Raw genomic sequence first — 27,859 nt, 5'->3', positions numbered from 1 at the left:
TCCTCGGGCTGAGGCGGTGGGCGGGGCGGCGGCGTGGCGGGCCCGAGGGCGACGCGGCGGCGCAGGGGCGGGCGAGCCCACGGCGCGGCGCCCCCCTGCCCCCCGCCCCCCAGCGACTGCGGAGAATGAGCGCCTCTGGCCGCCGAGAGCAGCCGGAGAATAAACCCCGATGATCTCGGGCTGATCCCGCACCCACGACCATGTCGGTGGCCTTCGCGTCCGCCCGGCCGAGAGGCAAAGGGGAGGTCACGCAGCAAACCATCCAGAAGGTGGGATGGGGGCCGCGGGCCGGGGCTGCGGGGCCGCGGGGTGCGGGCGGGTGCCGGGCCGGGTCGAGGGCAGCCGGCGGGCGCGGGGCTCGAACAAAGCCGGGGCGCAGCCGACCGCCGCGACCCCGCCGTGGCCCGGCGCGCGCTTCGCGGCCGGTGTGCGCCAGCCTGGGCGGGGGCGTGGGGCGGCCCTCGGGGTGGTGTCGGCGGAGCCAAGCCGTGAACGACCCCGGGCCGCGCCGGGCACAGTGGGGACCCGCCGCTTTCGGGACCAGGGTCTGCGGGCAGGGGCGCAAGGCGGCGGGACCGGGTGCCCGCGGGGTGGTGTCCGCTGGCTGCTCGGCGCGCTAAGGGGACCCGGCTGGCTGGCGAAAGCCGTGGCTCTGCGAGGTGGGCGTCCCCGGTCCCTGCACGCAGCTTGACTGGTGGAGGCGCCACGGGGCGCATGAGGAGACGGGGACCCGGCCACGCCCGCCGCCTTAGGTGTTGGCAGTCCGAGGCACAAAGGGGCGCATCCAGAGTGTGGGACGACGTTCCAGCAGACACGCAGCCCTTTAAGGAGTGCGCGACACCTCGGGGCTGACCTGCTGGCCAAGCTTCGCCGCCCTTATTCGCGTGTCAAATTGTTTTTCAGCATGACACCTGGCCAGCCTTCTCACCTAACAGAAACTTTACAGATTCGCTTTACAGCCTTGCCCGCGTTCTGTAAGTTTGGCCTCGTGGTTTTCTAGAGATAACCTTCTCCTGGGTTTGGGGGCACCTTTAACAAAGTCTTAAGTTTTGAAATTGAGATTTAAATTTTCCTACTGTTTGTGTTTAAAAGATAAGCTCAGAAGAAGGGGGGTGTTAGTCGTTCCCGTTTGAATTTTCTCAGTGTCTTTGGTAGCTACGTTGTTTTCTTTTCTAATCTGGGGTCCTTGGCAGTATCCCTTGGTTTCCATGAGCCTCCTTTTCCCCCAAGGGACTCACCTTGATGGTCATAGCCCTTCTTCCTTGATGACGTGACAGGACCTGGGGGACTTGTTCTCAGCCTCTTGGCTATTTTGAGACAACTTTTGCTGTGACTGGTTTTGACAAATGAGAAGCCTCAGTAAACGCTAAATAGGAAAGAGATGACTTGAGGAGCAGGAGAAATACAGGTTTAAAAGTGGGGTGTTTTTATTTGTTTAGTCAACACTTATGGGGTGCTTACTGTATACCAGGCCTTATTCTGAGGGCTTTGCAGGTCTTAGTTCATTTACTTGCTTGTGGTGGTTATTGTCATGCGCATTTTATCAATCAGGGAACAGGTATAGGGAGGCTGAGTGCCCACTGCCAAGTGGTGGAGCAGGAGTCAAACCCAGACAGCGGCTCTAGGGTCTCTGCCCCGACAGTGACTTCCGTGTGGGACAATGGGCTGGGCGGAGTCAAGCATTGTGGCTCAGATGCACACGCTGGCAGCCCAAGGGCCTCTGCGAACCCTGGTTTTTGGAGCTTAAGTGTGATGAGTGTAGTCACTGTTCCTGAAGGTGCCTTGGCGTCAACATTCATCCAGTTATTTGCACTTTGCTCTTTGCACCCAGCCCCTATTAAAGCTCCCCGAAGTCTCCAGGCAAAAGTGTGTGTTGGAGCACTGCTTCCAAACCTCAGATCAGAAAGACTGCATCCCGGGGCAGAAAATCTGCCTGCTGACCTTTGGAGATGGGTCTTCACCTTAGGCTGTCACCTGATTTGACCTGATAGGGCTCGCAATCTGTGTACTCACCTTGGTGTTTTGTCCGTAAATATACAGACCAGGGGCTCTTTTAGTGGTGTCCTGAGAGGGCATGAGAGGTCCGTGTTCTACACTCTGTGTCCACAGCACGTGCTCATGCTGAGAGCATGGAGAAAAGTCAGGGGTTCCTTGGAAGCACGCAAGGTAGTAAGAGAGCAAGAAGTATACTCATGTCCTTAGAGTATGTTTGTATAGGAGCCTGCCTGGCAAACTCCTACTCAGCCTTCAAGGCCCCACTGAAATGTCCCCTCCTCATGCCCCCTTGGCAGTCATGTGGTGAGTACAGCACTTTGACACATCACTTGGGCTCCCAGGTTTTCCTGTCGCTGACCTGTTCTTTTTGTGTCCCCAGGTTGGCACAGTGTCCGGCATAGTCAGTGTCTGGTACGTGCTGGAGCATCTGTGACACTGGTTCCATTAGTGCAAGTGTTTGGGATAGGCAGTTGTATTCGCTTCCTGTGGCTGCCGTAACAGATGACCACAAACGGGGTAGTTTAAAACAGCAGAAATTAATTTTCTTACAGTTCCAGGGGCCAGAAGTCCGAAGTCATGGTGTTGGCAGGGTTGGTTCCTTTCTGGGGTTCCGAGGGAGGATCTGTTCCAGGCTTTCCTCTGAGCTTCTGGGGTTTGCTGGCCGCCCTTGGAGCTCCTCGTCTCGCAGATGCGTCCCCCCCACCTCTGCCTCCATCTTCGTGTGGCCCCTCTTCCTGTGTGTGTCTCTGTGTCCAATTTCCCTTTTCTCATAAGGACACCAGTCACAAGATTTAGGGCCCACCCGAATCCGTGTGACCTCAAATGTAAGTTGATTACATTTGCAAAGACCCTATTTCCAAATAAGGCCCTCATCACAGACACTGGGAGTTAGGACTTGAACGTATCATTTTGAGAGACACAGTTCACTCGTAAAAGAGGATGCGTGGGGGAGGGGTGTACCAGACAAGGAGAACCAAGGAGCAGGGGTAGGAAGGGTCCCAAAGATTGAGGAAGTCTTGGGTGGTCCTGCTTTTGGTCTGCAGGGAGCAGGTACCGGCGCCCAAACTGGGGGGGCTGGGAGAGCCAGCCTGATCTGGGGCGCCTGGGCTGCGTGCTCAGGTGGTTTTGCTTGTGGTGACCAAGCATAGCATTAGTGCAGGTGCGACGCAGGTGAGAACCACAGGGGATGTGACTTTGCCAGAGGTCCTGAGGTGGAGGTGAGCCGTGTCTCAGCAAACTAACTCCAGTGGCCCTGTAGCTGGCCAGCTGGCCTGCAGGCCGGAACCTGCCCTGCGCTGCTCGCCCTGGTTTGGGACCAGAGGCCGTGCTCCAGACACCACCGGTGGGGGTGGGGCTGCCGCCGTCTCCCTGGGCCACACAGCTGGGCTGGGGCACGTTGGAGGGGCCCCTGGGAGTAGGCCTCGGCTGCCGTGGGGGGGCCTTGTTGCCGCGTAGCACATAGTATTTGCTTAATAAATGTAAGTTTTGTCATTACTGTTTGTATTGGTTTCCTTAATTTGTTTCCTTGGCCGGAAAGCGGGAATGGTGGCTTGTCCCTCTGTACCCACAGCACCTCGTGCAGGGAGAGACAGGCTCCACGGGAGCTGCGGGACAGGTGGGCAGCTGGTATGGGTCTGGCACGGGAGAGTGAGACCAACAGGGCGGCGGCCTGGCCCCCGCGTCCTCTGTGCCCAGGGGCAGGGGTGGGCGCACAGGGGTAAGGGATGGCCATCTGGGTTGCAGGGGGATGCCCTGCGCTCTCTCAGACCTGAAACTTCTCTTAGAGAATGTGGGACAGGGGCTTCCCTGGCGGCGCAGTGGTTAAGATTCCTCGCTCCCGGTGCAGGGGGCCCGGCTTTGAGCCCTGGTCAGGGAACTAGACCCCATATGCATGCTGCAACTAAGGAGCCCACGTGCTGAGACTGAGGAGCCTGCCTGCCGCAGCTAAGACCCGGAGCGACCAAATAAATATTAAAAAAAAAAAAAAGAATGTGTAGGCTAATTCGTAAGGGAGGTAAATTGACCATTTAAAATATTCGAGCTGGGCTTCCCTGGTGGTGCAGTGGTTGAGAGTCCGCCTGCCGATGCAGGGGACGTGGGTTCGTGCCCCGGTCCGGGAAGATCCCACATGCCGCGGAGCAGCTGGGCCCATGAGCCATGGCTGCTGAGCCTGCGCGTCCGGAGCCTGTGCTCTGCAACGGGAGAGGCCACAACAGTGAGAGGCCCGCGTACTGAAAATAAATAAATAAATAAATAAATAAATAAATAAAAATATTCGAGCTGCTTTCACAGTTGAGGATGGCCTGGGGACTCTGAGAGTCCCACGAACTTGGCTAATTAATCATTTCTGAAAGCGCTTTCTCCCCAGTGAGCAGAACCTGGGAGGGGTCTCCAGGGATGGCAGTGATGGTGTCCCTTCACTCTGGTCCTTGGGCCCAGCCCTGGGGAGGGGCGGGGATGGGACCCGGGCCAGGGCGCTGCCCCTGAGCACACTTGAACCTGCCCCGAGGGCTCTGAGTGCAGCCCCTGCGGGTGGGGAAGTGTATCCTCCGGGAGAGAACAGCCACCGCCAGGCCTCTGTCCCCTCTGCCCAGTGAAACCTGGCACAGAGCCCTCCTGCAGGTGCTGCTCCAACGCAGGTGTTGCCCTGGGTGCCCTCTGGTGGACAATGGAAGCACCTGGGTAAAGTCCACCCATCCCTTCCTAAAGCAGTCGCCTGCCTCTTCCAGGGCTGTGTCTGTCTTCCAGAGTCTGGAGGCGGAGGGAGGGGCCGCAGTCAGGGGCCCTGTGACACTCACTCGAGGTGTCCCCACTGCCCGGCTCTGTGCCCCTAGCCTGTTCCCTGGGCCAGTGGTCAGGGCCTGGGCACCGGCCTCTGTGCTGGGAGTCACCTGCGATCCCCGGGCTGCGAGTAGGAGCTGCCGTCCCACCCCCGGAGCGAGGGGGGCCTGGTGCTGATGTCCCCAAGTTGCAGGACCTGGGCAGAGTCGGGCCAGCCTGGACCTCCTGATCTGTGGCGGGCACCACGACTGCACACCCTGCCGCGTGAACATGACAGGAGTCAAAAGGCTCCAGGGAGAAGGTGCTAGATGTGATGTTTGTGCAGCAAAGGCTCCTGAAACGTGGTCCCGGTCCTGAGCAGATGGGCGATTGCACCAGGGCTGCTCAGGGCTCTTTTTGTTGCAGGGGTGGAGGATGGGCAGTGGGCCGTGGGCCCTTGGGATGAGGTGAGGGTGGAGTCCCGTGGAGCTGGGGGGGCGTGGTTTCCTGGGTTCAGACTCTCATTCAGCTGTAACAGTGCACAGCCCAGCCCCTTCTGGGCCTCAGGTTCCTTGTTTTAAGGAGGATGATGTCGTCGTCTGTCATCATCGTCTTCGCGCTTGCGGTTAGACGTGATCACTTGGCACAGGATGGCACGTGACCTTGCAAGTGACAGTCTCAGCCTTTTGATTGGACCCTTGACTGGAAGTGATGAGTGGATTCTGAAGGGGAGGAGATTCCAAACCATAGGAAACCACCTGGAGTCCAGGGTCGTGTGAGGAGGCGGAGGAGCCGCGCTCTCGGGGGCGGAGCGGTGGTGACCGAGACAGGAGGTGGCCCCGAGTCGCTTGAGGAAGGTGGACATGTGTTTGCAGTTGTGTCCACGTTAACGTGTCTTAGAGTCTTTGGAAGTTGAACACGTGTGTCAGACACAGGTAGGACCACGAGGCGGGGGCCAGCCCCTTCCAAAGACACCACGGGAGTAACGTTTGGGGTTTTTTGAAACCCACACACCTGCTTTACGGATTCTCCAATCAGGTAAATGTTCGAAGGGGTCCTGTCAATGTCCATTGCTGAGTCTGCGGCGCAGCTCGTGCGTCCCCTGCGGTGGTGGCTGCCCGTGTGCTGGGGAGAAGAAGCCGTGATCGATTAGCAACGTCGGCCCTGAGAGCTGCGGTGGGAAGAAGGGTTGAGCCACCTGGTGACGCTCACCCCACTCTCCAGCTGGCCCAGGGCTTGTCCCTGTCATGCCTCGGGTGGTTCCCAGGAATGATCTCACGTGGAGTCCACCCCGTGTGTGGGGGGCATGCACTGTGGCCTTGTTTGTAGCTACAGAAGCCGGAGACCGACTGAGTACCACGTGTTTGTCTGTTCCGTGGAATTCTCTGGAGCCTCGGAAACAACGAGGGGGGCATCTTTGTGGCTGAAACGGGACAGTCTCCAAGATATCAGGGAGGATGGGAGACCAGCGGGACGGGAATGTTCCCTGTGTGCACACAGCGGGGGCGGGGGGCAGGGGATGCTTCCAGAACTATCCGAGGTTGGCTGGAATGGCAGCCGAGGGTGGGAGGTGCAAGGCCCACCCTTCCCTTGGGGCTGCTTGGACTGCGGCCAGTCCTGAACCTCTTCCCGCTTAAAGGGCAGCAACCTTTGTTAATTACAAAAACAGCCACAGGGAGGTTGTCAAGGGTCTTTCTGCCCACTGTGGGGTGACCTGAGCCCCCCTCAGCAGCAAGCCTCAGGGCTTCCAGGCCCCTCTGTGGCCCCTATTCCAGAGTTGTCATGAGGGGCCACTCCCCCTTCAGAGGTCGTCACCCAGGTTCCCCCGGTGGCCCCAGCCCAGCTCTTTGTGGTCTCTGGGACCCCCAGTCCCTCGCCCTCCCAGTTCCCTGTCATCCTCACTCCCTCACCCACCCAGTCTGGACCCCACATGTGGCGCCCGCAGCCCCAGACATGTCCCCTGAGCCGGGCCCTGCGTCCTTGCCTGCGTGTCCTCACGGCCAGGCAGGCCCACGGGCAGCGGAGCTCTCACGTTGGTCATCAGTTCCCTCACAGCCGAGTCCAGTCCCTTGTAAAGCCTGTGGTCGATTGTCACAGAAACAGCAGCCAAGGAAGGACACCCCCCGGGGCTGCACCCGTGTTCCCGCCCCCATGGGGACACCGGGCTTGGCTTCGTGATGCTCTGACCACTGAGACGTCCGCCAGCACGACGGAGGCTTGGTGTGAGGCCTGTGCTTTCGGGTGCCCTCTCGGAGTCCTGAGACCACCAGGATGGCCGCGTGCAGAAGGAGCCCCGAACTGACCCCAGTGCTGAGACCGTGTGAGACCCGCAGCAGACCCGCCCTGACAGCCCAGAATCACGAGAACTAAGGAACTGTTGCTTTCACCACAGCACGTGGGGATGTTTGTGATGCAGTAGCGGGTAACGGACGCGCCCATGTGTGTTGTGACCTTGGTCCTATCAGCCTCTGCAGTCAGCCCAGGCTGAGGTTCAGAAAGTCACCCTCTTTGCTGGGCACAGGACTCCCTGTCCCCCAGCTGCCCCACCATTCCCCGTCTCCGACGTGCCACCCTCTTCTCCAGGTTCCTGGAACTTTGTCTCCGTTTCTGGACGCGCCCTGCTCCACCAGGCCTCTTACCTGTGCTGTTACCCCTCCACCTGGGCTGCGCTTCCTCTCACCTCCACCGGCGCATTCCCGGTCAGCTTTCCAGCCACGGCCCAGATGCCGTCCCTGGGTGCCCACCGGGGTGTCCGCTGCTAAAATCATGATCGACACGCTGCCGCCTGTGGCACCAAGCAGACGTGTGCCCACGGCCATCTCTCCCCAGCTCCGGCCGCCTGCCACCTGCTCCGCTGTGAGCGTGAACGGGGTCGGGCCGCCTCTCTGCCATGCTTGCCTGGGCCTAGGACGGGCCTTCAGAGATGGGGATCTCACCTCCACTCGGCAGCTGTGGCCCTCGATGCTGAGCTCCAGCTCTTCCAGATGGTGTGGCCACCGTCTCTACTCTCTGCCCCCAGCATCCTCGCCTCCGGAGGCCCTGGGCCACGCCTGGCACTTGGGTTTCAGCCCTCAGGCTTCAGAGCCTTTCTCTGCGACATCACCTGCCCCGTCACCCCTGAATCTATAGAAAATCAGGCTTCCCCAAGAGGGCAGAGAGTGAGGGACGTGCCTTCTGGTGCAGGAATACACAGAATCACCTGTGAGAAAGCTCAGGAGACAGCAATAAGTACATGAAGAAGTAGATTGTTAATCTTCCCGTCAGTGTAAGTGGTGTCTTTATTTTTCAGCTATGTACTAGGGATACACATTTTTAGACACACACCAGGTAGAGAGAAGAGTAGGTAAGCCCCTGGACCCACCCAGCCCCGGCAATCCCAGACACTTTGAAATCACCTTTTACACAATATTGTAAATCAGCTATACTCCAATATTAAAGAAATAGAAAAAAGGAAAAAATTAAGTAAAAAAATTTAAAAGAAACTTTAAAAAAATAATAATAATAAAATCACCTTTTAAATGATAACAGTAACAAATGCCTCTCTTAGAAATTTCAGTGAACACAAATGCATATAAGAAGTAAAATCTGTATTTGTAATCTCCAATCTGGAGAGAGCCAGGGTTTCCCTCCTGTCACGTATTTCTTGTTTTTAGGTTAGATGAGGTTACTCATCAAAACCCTGCCTGCACATACAGAATCAAATAGTGCTGTGGAGCTTGTATTACAAATTAGGGTCATTCTTCCACCCCTGTGCTGTTCCCCACCTCCCAGCAGCACCCTCTGGCTCTCATCATTGCTAAACCAAGTGGCTACTTCTTGAATGCTTTTAGCTTTAAGCATTGTCTGTTGACTTAATCCACTCAGGCTATGATAACAGAATACCATGGACATTCATTAGTCACAGCCAGGCGGCTGGAAGTCCGAGACCAAGGTGGTGGCAGAGTTGATTCCCAGCGAGGACCTGCTCCCTGGCTTGCAGACCGTCATCTTCTCGCTGTCTTCACACAGCAGACAGAGGAGGCTCTGGTGTTGTCTCCTTCTCACAAGGGCAGTGACCTCCTGATGGGGGCTCCACCCCCGTGACCTCATCTGAACCTAATGACCTCCCAAAGTCCATAACATTTGTTGGCCTCACATGATGATGTTGGAAAAGGGGGCCTTGGCTCATTAGCATGCCCCTCCCCCACCACACACCTGTGCTCCCGTTGCCCCAGTATGACTTCCTGGTGGTTGGGATTAGATTCACCTCTGGCTCCGATGATAAAACTGTTGTTCCAGGGCTCCCCTGGTGGCGCAGTGGTTGAGAGTCCACCTGCTGATTCAGGGGACACGGGTTCATGCCCTGGTCCGGGAAGATCCCACATGCCGCGGAGCGGCTGGGCCCATGAGCGCTGAGCCTGCGCGTCTGGAGCCTGTGCTCCGCAACGGGAGAGGCCACAACAGTGAGAGGCCCGCGTACCGCAAAAAAAAACCCAAAAAACTGTTGTTCCGTGCAGGATCACATGATCATTTTTCCTGCCCAGTCTTTTCTTTTCCCTGCAGTTGGCAATCTCACTTTTTTAAAAAAATAAATTTATTTATTTTTATTTATTTATCTCTGGCTGCTTTGTTTCTTCATTGCTGCGCACGGGCTTTCTCTAGGTGCAGTGAGCGGGGGCTACTCTTCATTGTGGTGCACAGGCTTCTCATTGCAGTGGCTTCTCGTTGCGGAGCAGGGTCTCTAGGCGCGCGGGCTCAGTAGTTGTGGCACGCGGGCTCAGTAGTTGTGGTGCACGGGCTTAGTTGCCCTGCGGCATGTGGGATCTTCCTGGACCAGGGCTCGAACCCATGTCCCCTGCACAGGCAGGCGGATTCTTAACCCCTGCGCCACCAGGGAAGCCCCCTCACTTTCTTTTGAATCACTTCTCGCTCGTTTATCCCAGACTTTCTTCCAGCCATGGAAGCCTCCTCAGCTCAGGTAGTCTGTCAGTCTTTCTCCTCTGAAAGACACCTTTAGTCAGGTTATCCTTTTCAGAAAGTCCCCGTCAGAATTGGCTAATCCTTCCTCAGGAAAGCTCTCTCAGGATGGGGTCATCCCTCCTCAGAACCTCCCCCACAGGATCGGGTCATGACTTTTCCGAAAGTCTCCCTCAGTGTCAGGTCATTGTCTTCAGGAAGTCTCCCTGGGGATTGGGTCATCCCTCTCAGAAAGTCTCTCCAAGGATAGGGGTGTCCCTCCTTAGGAAGCCTCTGACTGATTCGGGCCATCCGTCTTCAGGAAGTCTCCCCCAGGATCGGTTCATCCCTCCTCAGCTTTGCACCATCCCTCCTCCGGGGTCTCTCTCGGGATCAGGTCACCCCTCCTCCGAAAGTCTCCTTCAGGACCGGGCATCTCCCCCGTGAGGTCTCTCTCAAGTCCTGTCATCCCTCCTCTGGAAGTCTCTCGAGGGTTTGGTCATCACTCAGGGGTTCCTGCTTTTGATCCTGCTGTCACTCCTGTAGAGTCTCCCTCGCAGTTGGGTCACTGCTCCTTGGCTGCCCGAAGCTTCTGTCCTGTGTGGAGGCGCTCAGTACTGTGCTTTTCACTCCACTCATTTTTAGGACCTTTCTGTGACCCAGTGTGTCTGTCAGGCTGGGCCCTTTGAGAACCTTTCCATCTGGATGCTCACATCCTTCAAGTTCTGAGGAAAAGTCGTGAACAATTATTTTTGTTTTTTATACATTTTATTTATTTATTTTATTTTTTTGGCTGCATCGGGTCTTAGTTGCGGCATGCGGGACCTTTCATTGTGGCGCGGATTCTTCGTTGTGGCGCACGGGCTGCTCTCTAGTTGTGGTGTGCAGATTTTTTCTCTCTCTAGTTGTAGCGTGCGGATTTTCTCTTCTCTGGTTATGGTGCACGGGCTCCAGAGGGCATGGACTCTGTAGTTTGCGGCCCGCAGGCTCTCTAGTTGAGGCGTGCGGGCTTAGTTGCCCCATGGCATGTGGGATCTTAGTTCCCAGACCAGGGGTCGAACCCGCGTCCCCTGCATTGGAAGGCGGATTCTTTACCACTGGACCACCAGGGAAGTCCCTTGAACAATTATTTTTGGATGACTTTCTTCCTTCCTGTCTTTCTGAAAGTCCTAGAAGAATTGTTTTTGGCCATTTGGATTGTTCTTCAATTTCATTACCCTTTCTGTTTTCTACATCGGTCTTTTGCTCCGCTGTCTAGGAGTTTTCTACTACTTCATGTTCCAATTCTTCTGTCGACTTTTTTGCTGTGGTCGATTTATTTTAAATACCCCAGAGCTCTTTTTGTTCTCTGTTCTGTTTAATAGCATGTTTTTTTTTTTAAATAGATCCAATAACTTCTTTTATCTTTGAGGACATTAATAGTGGTTGGGTTTTCTTTCTTTTTACACTTTAAGTTTCCTTCTTGCATAATCTTCGTCTCCCCCAGCTTTTGGCCTCTGTCGCTGGTTTTGTTGGATCTAATTTACAGGCTTCCGGGAAACGCTGGTGCGGGTCATCCATCTGAGGTCTTGGCGAGAGGTGTCCCCCTGCTCTCGATGTCTGGCACTTTCCTCCCGGGCTGGTCATTTTCCCTGAATCCCCCCTTGGGGACTCCTGCCAAGTAGCTGTGGGGAAGGTCCCAGAGTCTCAACCCTCCCAAGCCTGGTGGGTCCCCAGTGTGGGTCTGTGTCCCATCCGGCACCCTGGGTTCTGCTAATTCAGTTCTTACTCTTCCAGTTGCTTCCGCTTCTAGAATCCTGCTGCCTGTGCCGCTATCTCAGCTGTGTTCACTTTGTCCTGGTGAAGGGTTACCGTCTTCATCCCTTTCCCACCAGCCAGGTCTGGGAGGGTTTGGACCTCAGCTCACACCCAGACCGCCATCCTCCGCGCAGCGTGTCCTGGTCTTTTTTCCATAACTTCACTGAGGTGAAGTTATGGAAAACTTCATCTCAGTGAAGTTAGTACCTTGCTTAAAAAAAAAAATCCTGGGGCTTCCCTGGTGGCGCAGTGGTTGAGAGTCCGCCTGCCGATGCAGGGGACATGGGTTCGTGTCCCAGTCCGGGAGGATCCCACGTGCTGTGGAGCGGCTGGGCCCTTGAGCCATGGCCACTGAGCCTGCGCATCCAGAGCCTGTGCTCCGCAACAGGAGAGGCCACAGCAGTGAGAGGCCCACGTACCGCAAAAAAAAAAAAAAAAAAAAAAAAAAATCCTAACAGTGTAACATTTTCTCCTGCTTGTAAAAACTACAAAGACTTTCGTAATGTCTGGTTAACAACTCATCCTGTGGTTTCCTGTCATTGCTTAAGTCATCCCGTCATTGAGCATTTGGCGTCCCCCCTTTTTCGAGCTGACACGAATGAGGCTGAAATGGACATCCGTGCGTGCGGAGTGTGTGGCCTTGGGAGAGGATTCCTGCCAGGCATCGTGAGGCCAGGAGGTAGAGCCCGAGGAGCCTTTGAAGGGTGGCTCTGAGAGGGAGAGGACATGGCCTTTGGTGGTGGTTTTCCTTTCTTAATTCATCTGGGGAAGTCTTCCTGGACAAACGGCCGGGATGCCCAGTCCCCCTGGATTTGATCGCCTGCCTATGGGTGGGCTCCACCGGCAGCCCCAGCCCAGAGCGCCCTCTGGTGGTTCCGTCTTGGGCCGGCTCCTTGGCCAGGGTGGGGAATGGCTGAATTTGGGCATCCATCTCCACAGTGGGGAGAAAACACTCAAGCATAGAGGAGGAGGTTATAACTAAAAAAACCCAAACAAGGGAAATCAACCCTGAAGGCTCAGGGGCTGAGCGGGGAGGGAGAGGCGAGCAGGGCCGTGACAGGGCAGGCCCTTGGCGCTTGGGTCTCCCCACCCCCTCCCGCGTCCAGGTGGGGAGTGTCCACGCCAGGCCTCCTGGCCGGCCATGTGCGGCCCCTCCCATGCTCCCACGCGACCTTCCTCCCTCTTCTGCAGCCTCTGTCCCCTCCTGGTCTCCGTGGGCCACCCAGGTGCTGTCGCCCAGTGGCCGTCCTGGAGCAGCAGCTTTGTGGGTCTAGGAGATGCTCGCAGGGGTGCAGGCTGCCCCCCCCCCCCGGAGTCCCCACCGTGTGGCCGTGCTGTGTGGGCCTCACACTCCAGACTCCGGGTCCACCCTTGCTGGACAGAGGCACCGGGGCCAAGGGCCCTAGAAAACGGGTCCTGCAGGCTGTGGGTTTCCTGGGCGGAGTGAGAACCTGGACTGGGGGCGCAGGGTTGGGGTGGGGGGAGGGATGGGCCCTGGCGCCTGCAGGGCTGCGTGCTTGGCACAGGGGTGTGGAAAGTGCTGGGCCCTGCTGGCTGGGGCCGTGAGGGGCAGTTCTGCTGACGGGCACCGCCGGGCCTCGTGAGCCGTGGCCGGGGCTCCCGAGCCCCGCAGCGGGCCGCCCGCAGACGCGCCGCGCCCCGCTGACGTCTGCTTCTCCGTCAGATGCTGGATGAGAACCACCACCTGATCCAGCGCATCCTGGACTATCAGAACAAGGGCAAGACGGCTGAGTGCGCCCAGTGAGTGGCCGCGGCCGCCCGTGCCCCTCCCGGCGGCCTCTGGGGCTCGGCGGCCTGAGCGAGTGGGGCCTCGGGGTCAGCTAAGCTGCTGGGCCAGCTCCCCTGGGTGGCTCCTCAGGGAGAGGTGGGCAGGTTTGCAGGGAAGTGGGAGTGTGGGGGAGAGCGGACCACTGGGGGGGCCCAGGCCAGCCGCACCAGGGGACAGCAAGCTCCTCCAGGCGGGACCTCGTGTGATCCCAGGGCCGGGCACTGAGTGCCTCTGCAGGGGCCGGGGTATCCAGTGAGCTCAGTGCCGGGTCCGCCCGAGGAGGCTCGTGCCCTGGCAGCCCCTCCTGTGTCCCCCGGGCCCGCCCCCCCCCCCATTCTCTGAACAGACCCGGTAGCCACTCCCCCTTGGCCACCAGGTCGGGGGGCTCCCCCCACCATCCTGGACCGCAGAGCACTGTGCCGCCTGCCCACGCACCCCCCTCCCCGGGGAGGGGCTTGGCTGCAGGGCAGGGCAGCCTCCTCCCCCTCAACTGCGCTTTCGCCTGCAGGTACCAGCAGATCCTGCACCGGAACCTGGTCTACCTGGCCACGATTGCGGATTCTAACCAGAACATGCAGTCCCTGCTGCCCGCCGTGAGTGCCTGCCACGGGGTGGGGGGCCCAGGTGTAGATAGTATTGTCCAGACCTTCGGGGCTGCTCTTTGGTCCAGATCTGGGAGATGAGGTTGCCAGGGGTCACTGGTAAGCTCCATCTCCCATCTGCCTCCTGTGATCAGAGGTGGGCTTGGGGGTGGGGGGGTAGCACCCTGGAACCTGGTGCTGAGGCACAGGACAGGCCGTGCAAGTGCCCTGGGGCACAGCGGGTGTGAGGGCCAGAGACGGCTGGCCAGCTGAGACCAAGAGGGGTGGGGACGGGTGTGGGCAAGGTGAGGTGGACACAGCTCCCTGAGTCCCAGGAAAGGGGGGCCCGGCTTTGAACCTCCAAGTGTGTGTTGATACCCCGGGGAACGCTTGGCATAGCATTTCCGTCTTGGCCTGAGGTGTCTGGGCCGGCCGTCGGTGGCGTCCAGCCGCGTGAGGGCGGCGTCCCACCCTGGAGGTGCTGGCCGGCGGCCGTGGAGTACGGCTGTGGGTCTCAGGGTGGCTGAGCCCCTGGAGCGGCTCCTGGTGGCCACTCTCCACGCTAACCCTCTCGGTGCCCTTCCCGCTGCCACAGCCGCCAACCCAGAGCCTGGCGCTGGGCCCCGGAGGGCTGTCCCAGAGCGGCTCGGGCCAGGGCCTGCACTCCCAGGGCAGCCTCAGCGACGCCATCGGCGCGGGCCTGCCACCATCCTCCCTCATGCAGGCCCAGATCGGCAACGGTGAGCGGCCCTGGGCGCGCTGGGCTCTGGGTTGGTTCCGGGGAACAACGGGGTCACCGACTGGGCTCCCGGGTGGCTGGCCGCCGCGGTGGGGACCCTCTCCTCCCGGAGGCCCTGCTGCAGGCGCACGTGCTCGGGGTGACACGCGGAGGGATAAGGCCCCTATTCCAGGTCCCCTGCGAACTGGGGCTGCGTCACCTCAGAGCGCGGGCTTCCGTGTGGGGCTCCTGTCCTTGGGTGGAGAACCGCCACTAGCCGTCGGGAACCATTGATAAGGTAACGGGGAGGAGGCGGCCCCTCTGCGCGCTCAGCACGTGTGTGCGTTTCCCGGTCACGTGCCCGTGTCCCTCGCCCGTTGCGCCCTTGACTGTGGTCAGCCTCCCTCCCCACAGCCGCGTGAAGGAAGCTGGCCCGGGGGGGGGGCGGGGGGGGGGCGCCCTCGCGCGAGGTCAGGGCTGCCGTCAGAGGTGGTCTTTGGTGGGTTTCAGCACCCCCCCCTGCCCTGGCAGGTCCGAACCACGTGACCCTGCAGCAGACGGCGCAGAGCACGCTGCCCACCACCTCCATGAGCATGTCCGGCAGCGGCCACGGCTCGGGGCCCGGCTACAGCCACTCGGGACCGGCCTCGCAGACCATCCCCCTGCAGGGCCAGGGCGCCATCAGCAGCTACGTGTCCCGGGCCAGCATCAACATGCAGTCCAACCCAGGTACTGCCCCCAGAGGCCCCGCCCCCTCCAGCGCAGGCCAGTGTGGTCCGCAGGGCCACCCTCCTCCGGCAGCTCCGGAGCGAGGGGCGAGGCGGGGGCTGGGCGGCTTCAGGGGAGGCTCTGAGGAGGGGCGGCAGCCGCCCCGCTGGGAGGACTGGGTGGAGGCCAGCGCACAGGAGTGGGAGGCTGAGGGGCAGGTGGGGCTGTGGGGCCTTGAGCACTTGGGAAGCGTCAGGTCCCAACCGGGGTGACCCACGAGAGTCAGGCGCACCGGGGTTCAAAGGCTTAGAACAGAAAAAGAGAATGTGAAGTGTCTCCTTAGCTCTCGCTACGTTAATTACATATGGAAAACAATCTAATTTGGATATATTGAGTCAAATAAAATGTCCCTGAAATAGATTTTCCCCTGTTTCTTCTCATTCTCTGACGTGGCTTACGTCCTCCTGTGCTGGACGGTGCTGCCCTGGAGGGTCCCGAGCAGGGGTGGCAGGAAAGGACAGGCAGGCGGGGCCCCCACCGGAGCCGGAGCCTTCGACACCCGAGGCTCGGGGGAGGGCGAGGCGATAGGCTCCTCTGGTACTAGCCTTGGGGAGTTAGGGGAGTGGGGGCCGGCCTTTCACATTTTATGAGTTGCCCAAAGGCGCGTTGGCAGGAAGGGTGGCGTGGCCTCGCGGGGCGGAGCTGCACAGGCCCAGCCCGGGAGGAGGGCTCAGGCGGGTCTGCGGGGTGCCGCCCGGGAGCTTCTTGGGTTACGCGGGGTCTGTCGTGTCCCCCAGTGTCCATGATGCACCAGCAGGCAGCCTCGTCCCACTACAGCGCGGCACAGGGCGGGAGCCAGCACTACCAGGGCCAGTCCATGGCCATGATGGGCCAGAGCGGGCAGGCGGGCAGCATGATGGGGCAGCGGCCCATGGCGCCCTACCGGCCCTCCCAGCAAGGTGAGGCCCCGCCCCCGGTGCAGGGAACCGGTGGGGGAGGGGCAGTGTGTGCAGTGCGTGGGGCAGGCCTTCCTGTGTCCCCTGGCGGGCCTGGTGGAGTGTCCTCTGATCGGGGGGCCTGTTGGGGAGGTTCTGGGGCTCGGGGAGGTGACGTCCGGCGCTGTCCCCTAGGCTCGTCCCAGCAGTACCTGGGCCAGGAGGAGTACTACGGCGGCGAGCAGTATGGCCACGGCCAGGCCGCCTCGGAGCCCATGAACCAGCAGTACTACCCTGACGGTGAGGCTGCAGCGGCTTCCGTCCGCCGCTCGCTGGTCGTTCCCAGTTCAGACCCCGGAGCCCCCGACGTCCGCCAGCAAAGCACCCAGAGTCCCCTTTGGGGGTGGGTGGCTGGTCTCTGCTGAGAGAAGCTTCCGGCACTGGCCCCCCTGGGGCTGGGTGCGCAGTCCTGAGGATGGACACGAGCTCATTGTGAGATGCTTTCAGGAAGGTGACAAACATGAGCTGACTGTCTCGTAACACTCTCCTCCTGGCTGCTCAGTTACAACTCCTGCAGCTTATTTTCCTTTTCCGTGTCACCTTTCAGGCATCTCTAAATGGCCCCAGGGTTTGTGGAGGTGGCGTTTAACATGGCCGCAGAGGACGGGTGGGATTTGGGGAGGACCCCCCAGGCAGGGGTGAGTGAGCAGGTCTGGCGCTGGGGAGGTGGCCAAGACCAGGGCAGGGCAAGCCGTGACCCCTCTGTGGAATGGTGGCCGGGCCTCACGAGGTGTCACGCACTCCGAAGGGAGCCGGCGCGGGGATGGTGACCGTGTAGCGACATTAAGAGCTGACGTCCACGTGCGTGTCACGCGTCGGGCACCGAGTACACTCTGTAAACCGTGGCTTGTTGATCCTCACACCGCCCTGAGGAGCAGGCGGCCGTCTGCACTTTAAAGGAAGGGAACCGCGGCTGCCAGACGGCAGGAAGTGCCCCCATGGGTTCCGTCTAGGGAAACCGGACCGCGCCCAGCGCCGGGGTCTCCTGACCCGACGGCTGAGTTCACGCGGTCTCTCCTGGGTCTGGGCAGCCGGGGCCTCCGCTGACTGCAGGGCACCCTGTTTGCTTGCAGGACATGGCGATTATGCCTACCAGCCGGCGTCCTACACAGAGCAGAGTTACGACCGGTCGTTTGAGGAGTCCACGCAGCACTACTACGAGGGCGGTAAGGCGACCGGGCCTCTGGTTCCGGGTCCGACGGGCGTGGGGCGTATGGAGATGGGGGCCGGGCGCCGATAAAGCCGCCGAGGTGACGTCACCAAACACGGATTTGGGAAGAAACAGGCATAGTCGTTTCTCACACGGTTCTCGGGTGCGGGGACTTCCCACCGCCCCAGGGGCCCCGAGAGGATAGGAGCCATTAAGCTCACAGGGTGGCGTGGTCCTGGGCCTTGGTCTGGACGTCAGGACTGGGGACAATGGCAAGGCTGCCAGGGGCCCGGAGAGGAAAAGACAGATGATACGTACAAAACAGGTGACTCGAAAATGTGACTTTTGGGGTGACTTTTTAAGTTGTAAAAAACGTAAAATTTACCATTTTAACCATTTTTAAGTGCACAGTTTAGCGGCACTAAGCACATTCACACTCTTGTGCGACCACCATCATCACCGCGTCATCTGAGAGCCTTCTCGCCTTCCCAAAGGGACACCCTGTCCCCAGTAAACACCAACTCCCCACTTCCCCTCCCCCTCCAGGAGAGCGGGGCTCAGCCTCCTCCACGGGAGGGGCCCCTGCCTGCCTCACGTGCTGCTCCCTGGGACAAGCTTGTTGAAGTCTGAAGTGCAGAGTTCTGTACCCTCGCTTTGGGTTACGTACGCTTGTCTTTCATAATTGATGAGGAGTTTGCTAAAACATTCAGTGACTTCTTTTAAGGCGAGTGTGGCACATGACACAGTTTCCTCCTGGACCTGGAAGCATTGTGTTCCACCTTGTTAATGACCCCTGCACGTGTTAACACGGTACCGGCCATACCGCAGCCGGTGGCCTGCCGGGTCTTGTTTAGGGTGAGAGGTGCGGGGGGCAGTTTGCTCTGAGAGGACTGGGCGCTAAGTGGCCTGTGGCCCTGAGAGGGGCAGGGTGTTGGGTGGGAGCAATAAGGGGGTCGCCTGAAGCCAACAGAAAGAACTTTCTAGTCATTAGACTTGTCCCCCAGCGGGATGGGGAACCTCGAGGGGCACGGGTGGCTGGTCCTAGGGTTGTGCACAGGAGGTGGTATCTGGCAGGAGCCCTGTGGGGTCCCCGGAATAAGAGGACCAGTGTCAGGAAGGGGCCAGGGCATGGCCGACCCAGCTGAGCGGGACACTGTTGCTGTCGGGGCCACTACAGAGGAAACCTGGAAGTCCCCATGGCATTTCCTGTCCGTGAGGTTTGCAGGAGCAAAGGCTGGATGGAACCAGTGTCTGCTGTGACATGTCCAGGGCGCTTCTGTGGCATGTTCCCCCGGGTCATGCCAGGTGTACAGGACCAGGGTGTCTGGGTGCCACCTGCTGCGTAAAACAAAGGGCGCTAAGAGCACACACACCACAAACAGCCTCTGGAGAAATACCTGGGACAGCGATGGAGATGATGAGGCCGGGTGGGGGCGGGGGCCTTCCTCCCCGGACCTGTTGAAGACGGACTTGGTTTGTTTTTTTATTTCTGAATCGCCCACTTAGAAGTCAAACTTACTGAAAATCAAAGCACTAACCCTGTGGCCCCCCAGACCCGCCCATACCCCCCAGTCCTGGGGTTGCAGCACCGCTGTTTGGGGCGTTTCTCCCGATGGCGACGGTGACTGTGATCAGGCGTTGGGGATGGTGGGGACGGCTCCGCCCCAAACGGCTGCCACGTGGGTCCCTGAGGCTCATCTTTGCTTGGCGACGAGGTTGTGTAGACGGGTCGGTCACCCTTGTGCATTAGTGCCTGTGGCTGTTCTACGGCCACGGTCCTGCCGTGTTTAATGACAACACCAGCCTCTTCTTTCACAAGTAAGTGGTTCCTTTCTTCACGGCCACGTCACAGAATGTTGCAAGATTCTTTTTTTTTTTTTTTTTTTTTTTTTTTTTTTGCGGTACGCGGGCCTCTCACTGCTGTGGCCTCTCCCGTTGTGGAGCACAGGCTCCGGACGCGCAGGCTCAGCAGCCATGGCTCACGGGCCCAGCTGCTCCGCGGCATATGGGATCCTCCCAGACCGGGGCACGAACCCTCATCCCCTGCATCGGCAGGCGGACTCTCAACCACTGCGCCACCAGGGAGGCCCTTGTTGCAAGATTCTTAAAGACAGAAACAAATGAAAAGGAGACGAAAAACAAGAGAAGTCGTTGTACCTGCCGGTGGTGGAGGGAAGGCCCTGGAGCCGCCGTCACTGTCCCAGGCTGTTCTAGGAAGAGCAGTCTGGGCTCCCCCGCTCTGCTGCTCCCACGAAACCCTCCTGAGAATCGCTGAGGCTTGTTCAAAGGAGTGCTGCCTCTCTCCTTTCAGAGCTGTCCATACAGGTCCGTCTTCGACTGGGATTTGGCCCCGGGTCAGAAGGTTTTCCTGGGTGCGTGAGAGTTGCGTCGGCTTCTCACCCCCTGCACACCTGCTGTGTCTAGGCCACGGCGGCTGCTGCTATGAATTAGCTCCTTTACCCATTATCCTAGAAAGAGAAAAGGGGCTGTAAGACATGAGACTATGCAGACCGACCCCAAAACTCTGAAACCCTGGAGAAAACCTGCCAAGTCTCTGATGAATTTCTCCGATGCGTTTCTCACAAAGACAGTGAACCTGGGTCTCCACTGGTCACTGACGCCTCCTTGGCCATCGGCCGTCCCATCGGCCATTGTTGCTGGGACCGGTCATGGTTGTGAGGAGGGAAAAGCTGTCAAGGTGTTTCCTTAGATGGTGACCAATCAGAAAACCCAGCAGATTCCTCAGAGCCCACCTTGGAGAAGAGCTCCTGTGCTGTAGAGCGTGTGTTCCTTCATTGTTCTGCGCAGCTGGAAATTGAACTTCCTTATGGGGTTTTAAGCCTTTCTACATGAATTCGCTCTCAATAAAGCTGTTATTTTAAAATGTACGTTATCAGGACCCCAGTTTTAAAATACTTACATTTTACTGGACTTCCCTGGTTGGTGCAGTGGTTAAGAATCCGTCTGCCAGTGCAGGGGACACGGGTTCGAGCCCTGGTCTGGGAAGATCCCACATGCTGTGGAGCAACTAAGCCTGTGCGCCACAACTGTTAAGCCTGCGATCTAGAGCCCGTGTGCCGCAACTACTGAGCCCGCGTGCCACAACTACTGAGTCTGCGTGCCACAACTACTGAGCCTGCACACCGCAACTACTGAGCCCACGTGCCACAACTACTGAGCCTGCACTCTAGAGCCCGTGAGCCACAACTACTGAAGCCCATATGCCTAGAGCCCGTGCTTCGCAACAAGAGAAGCCACCGCAGTGAGAAGCCCGCGCACTGCAAAGAAGAGCAGCCCCTGCTCGCTACCACTAGAGAGAGCCCGCACGCAGCAATGAGGACCCAACGCAGCCAAAAATAAATAAATAAACAATAAAATAAAAATTTTTAAATGAAAAAAAATCTATAAAAAACTTAATTAACTAAAAACAAAGACAAGAACAAGAAAACCACAAGCAGCCCTGCTTTCCAGGCTGTCTGGCGCCACAGTGGGTGAACACCCCGGGTCCCCTCGCCCCACCTGCTCCTTCTAGAGGATGGGGTCTCGTGCAGAGGAAGACCCACACTCTGTGGTTAAAGGCCAGACACTGTGGTTTTGAAGAAAATGATGAAACTAAACTTAAATTGGTCTTCTTATAAAGGTGTTTTGAAAACGGAATGGAATTTAGTCTCTACACCAATCTAAAACTCTTAAGACCTGCATTATGAAGACTTCGTAGCAAGATTTTTATTTATTTATTTTTAAAGTTTTATTTAAATAGTTGATTTACAATGTTGTGTTTCAGCTGTACAGCAAAGTGATTCAGTTATACACACACACACACACAGAGACACACGTATATATATATTCTTTTTTTAGGTTCTTTTCCATTACACGTGTAGAAAGATTTTTAAATGGTTGTTAATACTCCCTCTTTTTTAAAAAATTTATTTATTTTATGTATTTATTTTTGGCTGCATTGGGTCTTCTTTGCTGTGCACGGGCTTTCTCTAGTTGCGGTGAGTGGGGGCTACTCTTCGTTGCAGTGTGCGGGCTTCTCACTGCGGTGGCCTCTCCTGTTGCGGAGCACGGGCTCTAGGCACGCGGGCTTCAGTAGTTGTGGCACGTGGGCTCAGCAGCTGTGGCTCACGGGCTCTAGAGCGCAGGCTCAGTAGTTGTGGCGCATGGGCTTAGTTGTCCGCGGCATGTGGGATCTTCCCGGACCAAGGCTCGAACCCGTGTCCCCTGCATTGGCAGGCGGATTCTTAACCCCTGCACCACCAGGGAAGTCCCCAATACTCCCTCTTAACTGTTGGTAATTATTTGGTAATACGTTTACTGCTCTCCCAAATTGTTTTCTTTCCATGAGCTTTCTTCCAAAATGAGGCTTTTAGCACGGGTGCTGGCTGATAAGTTAGAGTTTTGAAAATGAGAATTAAGCCATTTTCTCTGGGAAAAGAAAAAGTAAGTGAACCTAAAACATCTCTGGGACTGTACCCACATATAGATGCAGAACACGGGGGCAAACGTCTGCCTCTTTTCATTCATAAAGTCACAGGAAAACACATTATAGGTCTGAGCTGGAACCCTGGCTTGCACGTTTGCCAATAAAACGAGGGTGTCCCAGAACTTCTGGGGTCCCTTTGAACTGTGGGGATCATACGGCCTTTTCCTGTGTCTGTGTCCTGATCTCCTTCTTCTTACAAGGACATCAGTCACTGGATTAGGGCCCACCCTAACCTTGTATGACCTCCCTTTAACTAATTACATCTGCAAAGACCCTATTTACAAATAAGGCCACAGGTTCCTGGGGTCAGGACCTCAACAGCTCTTTTGGGGGACACAGTTTACCCACAACACTGGTGTTGGTCTTTGTCTTAATTGCATTACCCTCTTCACTTTGGCGATATATTTGTATTTCTATTAAGATAGTAAGAGAAAGTATTGTATTGGCCAAAAAGTTCATTCGGTTTCTCTGTAAGATGGCTCTAGTAGCGCTCAGCTGTCTTTAACTTCATTTGAAACAATTTTGTGAGATTGTATGTGACAGCTGTCATATCTGTGCATTTAAAAAATAATCAGAACTGGTGAATTTTTGTGTAGCCATTTTAATATTGAAGATGGAAGAAAAAAAAGCAACATTTTTGGCCTATTACGCTTTATTATTTCAAGAAAGGTAAAAACGCAACCAGAATGCAAAAAAAGATTTGTTCATTGTATGGAGAAGGTGCTGTGACTGATCCAACGTGTCAAAAGTGCTTTGTGAAGTTTCATGTGGAGATTTCTCGCTGGATGATGCCCCATGGTCGGGTAGACCAGTTGAAGTTGATAGCAAGACATTAATTGAGAGCAATCAACGTTGTACCACGTGGGAGATAGCCGACATACTCAAAATATCCAAATCCATCTCTGAAAATCATTTGCACCAGCTCGGTTATGTTAATCGCTTTGATGTTTGTGTTCCACATGAGTTAAGCGAAAAAAACCTTCTTGACTGTATTTCCTCTTGTGAGTCTCTACTTAAACGTAACCAAAACGTTCCATTTTTAAAACTAATTGTGACAGGCGATGAAAAGTGGATACCGTACAGTAACGTGGAACGGAAGAAGATAAGGGGGCAAGCGAAATAAACCACCAACAACCACACCAAAGGCCGGTCTTCATTCAAAGAAGGTGAAGTTGTGTATATGGTGGGACGGGAAGGGAGTCCTCTATTCTGAGCTCCTTCCAGAAAACCAAACGATTAATTCCAACAAGTACTGCTCCCAATTAGACCAACTGGAAGCGGCACTCGACGAAAAGCGCCCAGCATTAGTCAACAGAAAATGCATAATCTTCCATCAGGATAATGCAAGACCCCATGTTTCTTTGATGACCAGGCAAAAACTGTTACAGCTTGGCTGGGAAGTTCTGATTCATCTGCCGTATTCACCAGACATTGCACCTTTGGATTTCCATTTTTTTCGGTCTTTACAGAATTCCCTTAATGGAAAAAATTTCAATTCCCTGGAAGACTGTAAAAGGCACCTGGAACAGTTCTTTGCTCAAAAGGATAAAAAGTTTTGGGAAGATGGAATTATGAAGTTACCTGGAAAATGGCAGAAGGTAGTGGAACAAAACGGTGAATACGTTGTTCTATGAAGTTCTTGGTGAAAATGAAAACTGTGTTTTAGTTTTACTTAAAAACTGAATGAGCTTTTTGGCCAACCCAATAAAACAAAATAATTTGAATTACTGTGGAAAAGAAGAGGTACTGGAGCAGTGGACTCGGTCTAGGGAACCCAAAGCTGCCCATGCCTCGAGGGACAGCGGAGCTGCCATTGCTCTCTGGAAATGAGCTCATGTCTCCTTCCCTCTGCAGGAAACTCACAGTACAGCCAGCAGCAGGCGGGGTACCAGCAGGGCACAGCCCAGCAGCAGACATACTCCCAGCAGCAGTACCCCAACCAGCAGAGCTACCCCGGGCAGCAGCAAGGCTATGGTAAGCGGTGGGGGGGTCCATCACAGGAACGCGGTCATTCGGTGGGCGCCCAGCAGGCTTCTTACTTTGGAACAGTTGTAGATTTCTGGAAAAGCTGTTAGGAAAGCTGAGAGTCCCCCCATGGTTAACCTCATCCATTACCGGGGCCCTGTGGTCACAGCTAAGAAACCAAGGTTGGCGCTTGGCCGTGGACTGAACCAGTTTCTTCGGATCTCACTGGCTCTCCCGCATGTCCTTCTCTGTCCGGGACCAGTCCAGGATCCCACATGACATCAGCCCCACAGCTCCTTGGGCTGCGAACGTTCCTCAGACTTTCCTCGTCCCTCTTGACCTTGGCACTTTTGAGGAGGGCTGGCCGGGCACTTCCTAGATGCCCCCCTCAGGTTGGGTTTGTCTGGCCTGGGTTCTGAGTTTTGGAAAGAAGACCACGGCCAAGTGCCTTTGCGTCCCCTCCTGTGGGCATGACTTGCCTCCGTTGAGTCTGGCCTTGGTCATATGGTCAAGGGCGTCTGCCAGGCCTCCCCAGTGTTGGGCTTCCTTCCCTCTCCTCCTCCAGACTCTGGCGTCACTGGGTCCAGCCCCACTCAAGGGGGCACTGTGTACATCAGGGGTCCCCAACTCCCGGGCCTCGGACCAGTACCGGTCCGCGCCAGTTAGGAACCAGGCCGCACAGCAGGAGGTGAGCCGTGGGCGAGTGAGTGAAGCTTCATCTGCCGCTCCTCATCACTCCGCGTCGCTTGCATTATGGCCTGAGCCATCGCCATCTCCCCCTCCCCCGTCCGTGGAAAAATTGTCTTCCATGAAACCAGTCCCTGGTGCCAAAAAGGTTGGGGACCGCTGGTCTACATAGATTGTTTGGAATTCTTCTGTAGGGAAGATGGGTCTCTTCTCCCCCTTTCACTTAGTTATTGATCGTTTATTTATATTGGTAGGTGCTCACGGGTACTGATTTTACACATTGAGTTACAATCCAAACTTCTTTTATTGTTCAAACCATCTCAGCCCTGCCTCTTGGGAGCTCAGGTTGGGCCTGTGGCCCTTGGGCGTGCCCCATCTTTTTGGTTTAGAGCACTTTCTTCTTTCTGGGACCACAGTGTTTCCCCTGCCCCAGCCCTAGAAACAACCAGTTTTGGAAAAAACACTCGGCCTTTGTCAGTTTCTCCTAAACCATCTACTTAGGCTCTGGAGGCACGATTACCATCTCGCGCGTGTTTTCACCATTTGCTGTGTGTTTGACTCTCGTGTTTACAGTGACCACCGTGACTGGTGTAAGCTGGTCCCAGGAAGCAGGCCCGGGGTGCTGAGAGTGGACCCCAGGCTCCATCCGGGTTGGGGTGGGAGCACAGCTGCGAACCACGCGGGACTCCGCGCAGCCGCCAGCTGTGGCGCTTTCACTGCACGGGCTTAATGTGGAGGGAGAACGGGTGCCAGTGTCAGGGGCTCGAGCGGACGGGGGCATGGGGTGGTCTCACGGCTCCCGCATGTGTTCTAGGGCCTGCCCAGGGCGCCCCCTCGCAGTACTCCAGCTACCAGCAGGGACAAGGCCAGCAGTACGGAAGCTACCGAGCGTCTCAGACGGGCCCGTCCGCCCAGCAGCAGCGGCCTTACGGCTACGAGCAGGCAAGCCTTCTGCCCGTTTCCAGACTTGCAGCCCCCACGTGCGTCAGACGTGACGAAGGTTTCCCCTGTGGTCAAGAGAAACAATAACACAGGGTGAACTGGCACCCAGGGTCCCTCCAGAACGTTAATTCTCTGAGCCTGTAAGGTTTTTAAAAATTACCTCTTCGGTCAGACACAGCTGGCTCTGTGTCCTTGTCCTTTCACACCTCGGGTGTTTCCTGCGTGCCTAGCAGCGTCGGGTGTCTGGTGCGCGCTTGGGGGCCACGGCGACTAGGCAGATTCTAGAGCTTGCATCTCGCCTGACACAGCCGGGCGCTGTTGGCGCCGGGATGGAGCAGCGGCAGGTAGTTCTGGGAAGAGGACCCAGAGGGCAAAGGGACGGAACGACGGGTGGCAGGGCTGGCACAGACCAGGTCGGGGAGGCCCTCTCGGGCGACAGCGAGGCCATCAGACCTGAGCAGAGCTACTCAGGCTCCCAGGACGGCAGGGAGGCCTCGCCCACCTGACGAGGATCTGCTCTGCGTGGGGTGGGGCCCTGCTGGAGAGAGGCGACAGACGCCGGGACTCTAGGTGCTCCCAGAGGTGGTGCCAGCGGGATTTGCTGGTGGACTGGACTTGGGGCATGCGGGAGAGGCGGGTCGGGGTGGCCCCAGGGATTTCGGCCTGGGCTGCTTGAGGTAGTTGTCATTTCTCGGGGTGCAGAGGGCTGTGGAGAGAAAATCAAGCTTAACTTCAGATGCCTCTGACTTCCACCTGGAGGTGTGGAGGAGAAGGGCGGTAAATGATGGATGTCGGCCCCTCCTGGTGGGAGAGAAACCCATGAGGGGTGAATGTAAGTGTCTGGTGCCTCTCAGCGGAGGTGCCATGGGGCCAGGACGTGAGGATGAGAGTGAGCCAGCCACGGGACGCAGCCGTGCAAGAGGTCCTGAGGTGGCCAGGTGTGTCTCAGGTGAGTCGGTCAGGAGGAGCCTTGGCGTCTGCAGCTCAGGCCAGGAGCAGGGCAGTGGGGCGGGAGGAGACTTATCCTGGGCATATTCGGAACCTCCTTTGAAGAGAGCCCCTTGCAAGGGGTGATTGTCCATCGGTGGCCTTTTGTGCTGGGTCATAGGCACTAATGGCCGTTTACACGGCTAATGAAATCTCAAGGCACCACATGGAAGACGGATGTTTTTCTCAGGTACCTGAATAGGTAAGGTCTGTATTTTATTTTTTTAAATGCTTCTCACCCTGCTCCCTGAAGAGAGAGAATGAACCAGTCATACTTAGACGATGAGTTTTCAACACGAGTAAACAAGCCCAGGGCAGGGCAATTAAGGAGAAAACCTTTCTGACCTTGAAGAGAGCAGTTTGGAATGTTCCCCAGTGTGCCGGAAGTGGTGCCAGTGTCGTCTGTGGCTGGGGGAGCCCGTCACAGACCTGTTCACGGCAGGCTCAGGGTGGGGCCGTGACTTTGAGGCACCTGGACCAGGCCCAGCACAGTGAGCTGCTGTGTGACTGGGTGAACCAGCCTCTTCCGCCCTCTGACCTAAATCAGTAGCTGCAGCCTGGAGAGTGGCTTCTGGAAGCCCACTTATCTGCCTGCCTCGTGGAAACAGGCAGAGGCTGTTTGGTCGCTTGCATTTTATTTTCCCTCCACCTCTCATCCTGGGTGTTGGCGGGTGTGTGGGGCGGGGGAGTCTGTCTTACCCTTGGGTGTGGACCCTCTTACGCAGGGCTGTTGGGGTGTAATCTGTGTCTTGGTCTCTTGCAGGGCCAGTACGGAAATTACCAGCAGTAAAGGACAAACATTCTTCTGGAGCCTTGCAGCGGCATGTCTGTCTGGGATGGACAGGCCAGCGACAGTCTTGAGGAGCTGTGACCTGTGGGCTGCCCCTTCAGCCCATGCAGCGTCTGCATGTGAAGCGTGCACATTTCACGTGGGGTAGGACACCGAGCGTGCACTGCTGGTGCAAGACAGCGCTTTGATGGTGTGACATATTTGGTGCTGTGTATAGTATTGTATGTCCATACAATGGAGAGGTTGTCCCTTTTTGTCCGCCCCCCCCACCGCCCCGCAGTGTTTCTAGCTAGCTTTAGGGGTTCTTCTGTCATCAGAGTGTTCTGTGCCCAGTGATGGGACATACCTACAAGAGGCCATAGTCCACGTACTTGTATAAACAGACCTTAGGTCTGACGCTCCTCATGCGCTGTCGTACTGTGGGTTGTAAACTTGTCTTTCACTGGCAGCACCGCAGCCGAACACGTGTGCACAGCCCCTGGATGGCAGCCTCTTCCTGTGCCTCGATGGGGGGGTGGGGGAGGCATCTTCTGTGATTTGCGTCAGTTTCTGTTACACGATGGAAAGGATTACT

At 56.9% G+C, this 27,859-nt stretch overlaps 1 protein-coding gene across 2 annotated transcripts; it reads left to right on the top strand.

Moving 5' to 3' along the window:
• Positions 1-50: 50 nt before the first annotated feature.
• On the top strand, positions 51-27,665 carry SS18L1 (SS18L1 subunit of BAF chromatin remodeling complex). 2 transcript variants are annotated; one of them, XM_081256879.1, is made up of 11 exons: positions 51-269; positions 13,172-13,248; positions 13,785-13,869; positions 14,453-14,597; positions 15,107-15,304; positions 16,081-16,242; positions 16,414-16,518; positions 17,352-17,444; positions 23,769-23,888; positions 25,381-25,508; positions 27,259-27,665. In XM_081256879.1, exons 1-11 carry the CDS (start codon positions 201-203, stop codon positions 27,283-27,285), a joined length of 1,209 nt encoding a protein of 402 aa, XP_081113005.1. In that variant the 5' UTR covers positions 51-200; the 3' UTR covers positions 27,286-27,665. The 2 variants fall into 2 exon arrangements, with proteins under 2 accessions (XP_081113005.1, XP_081113004.1); XM_081256878.1 differs by lacking the exon at positions 27,259-27,665 and having other exon boundaries at positions 25,381-25,675.
• The last annotated feature ends 194 nt before the right edge of the window (positions 27,666-27,859 follow it).

This window comes from Mesoplodon bidens (assembly GCF_964165515.1).
Source record: "Mesoplodon bidens genome assembly, chromosome: 15".
Classification (NCBI taxonomy): domain Eukaryota; kingdom Metazoa; phylum Chordata; class Mammalia; order Artiodactyla; family Ziphiidae; genus Mesoplodon; species Mesoplodon bidens.
The sequence above is the reverse complement of the archived record's forward strand: the minus strand, read 5'-3'. Positions and strand labels throughout refer to the sequence as shown.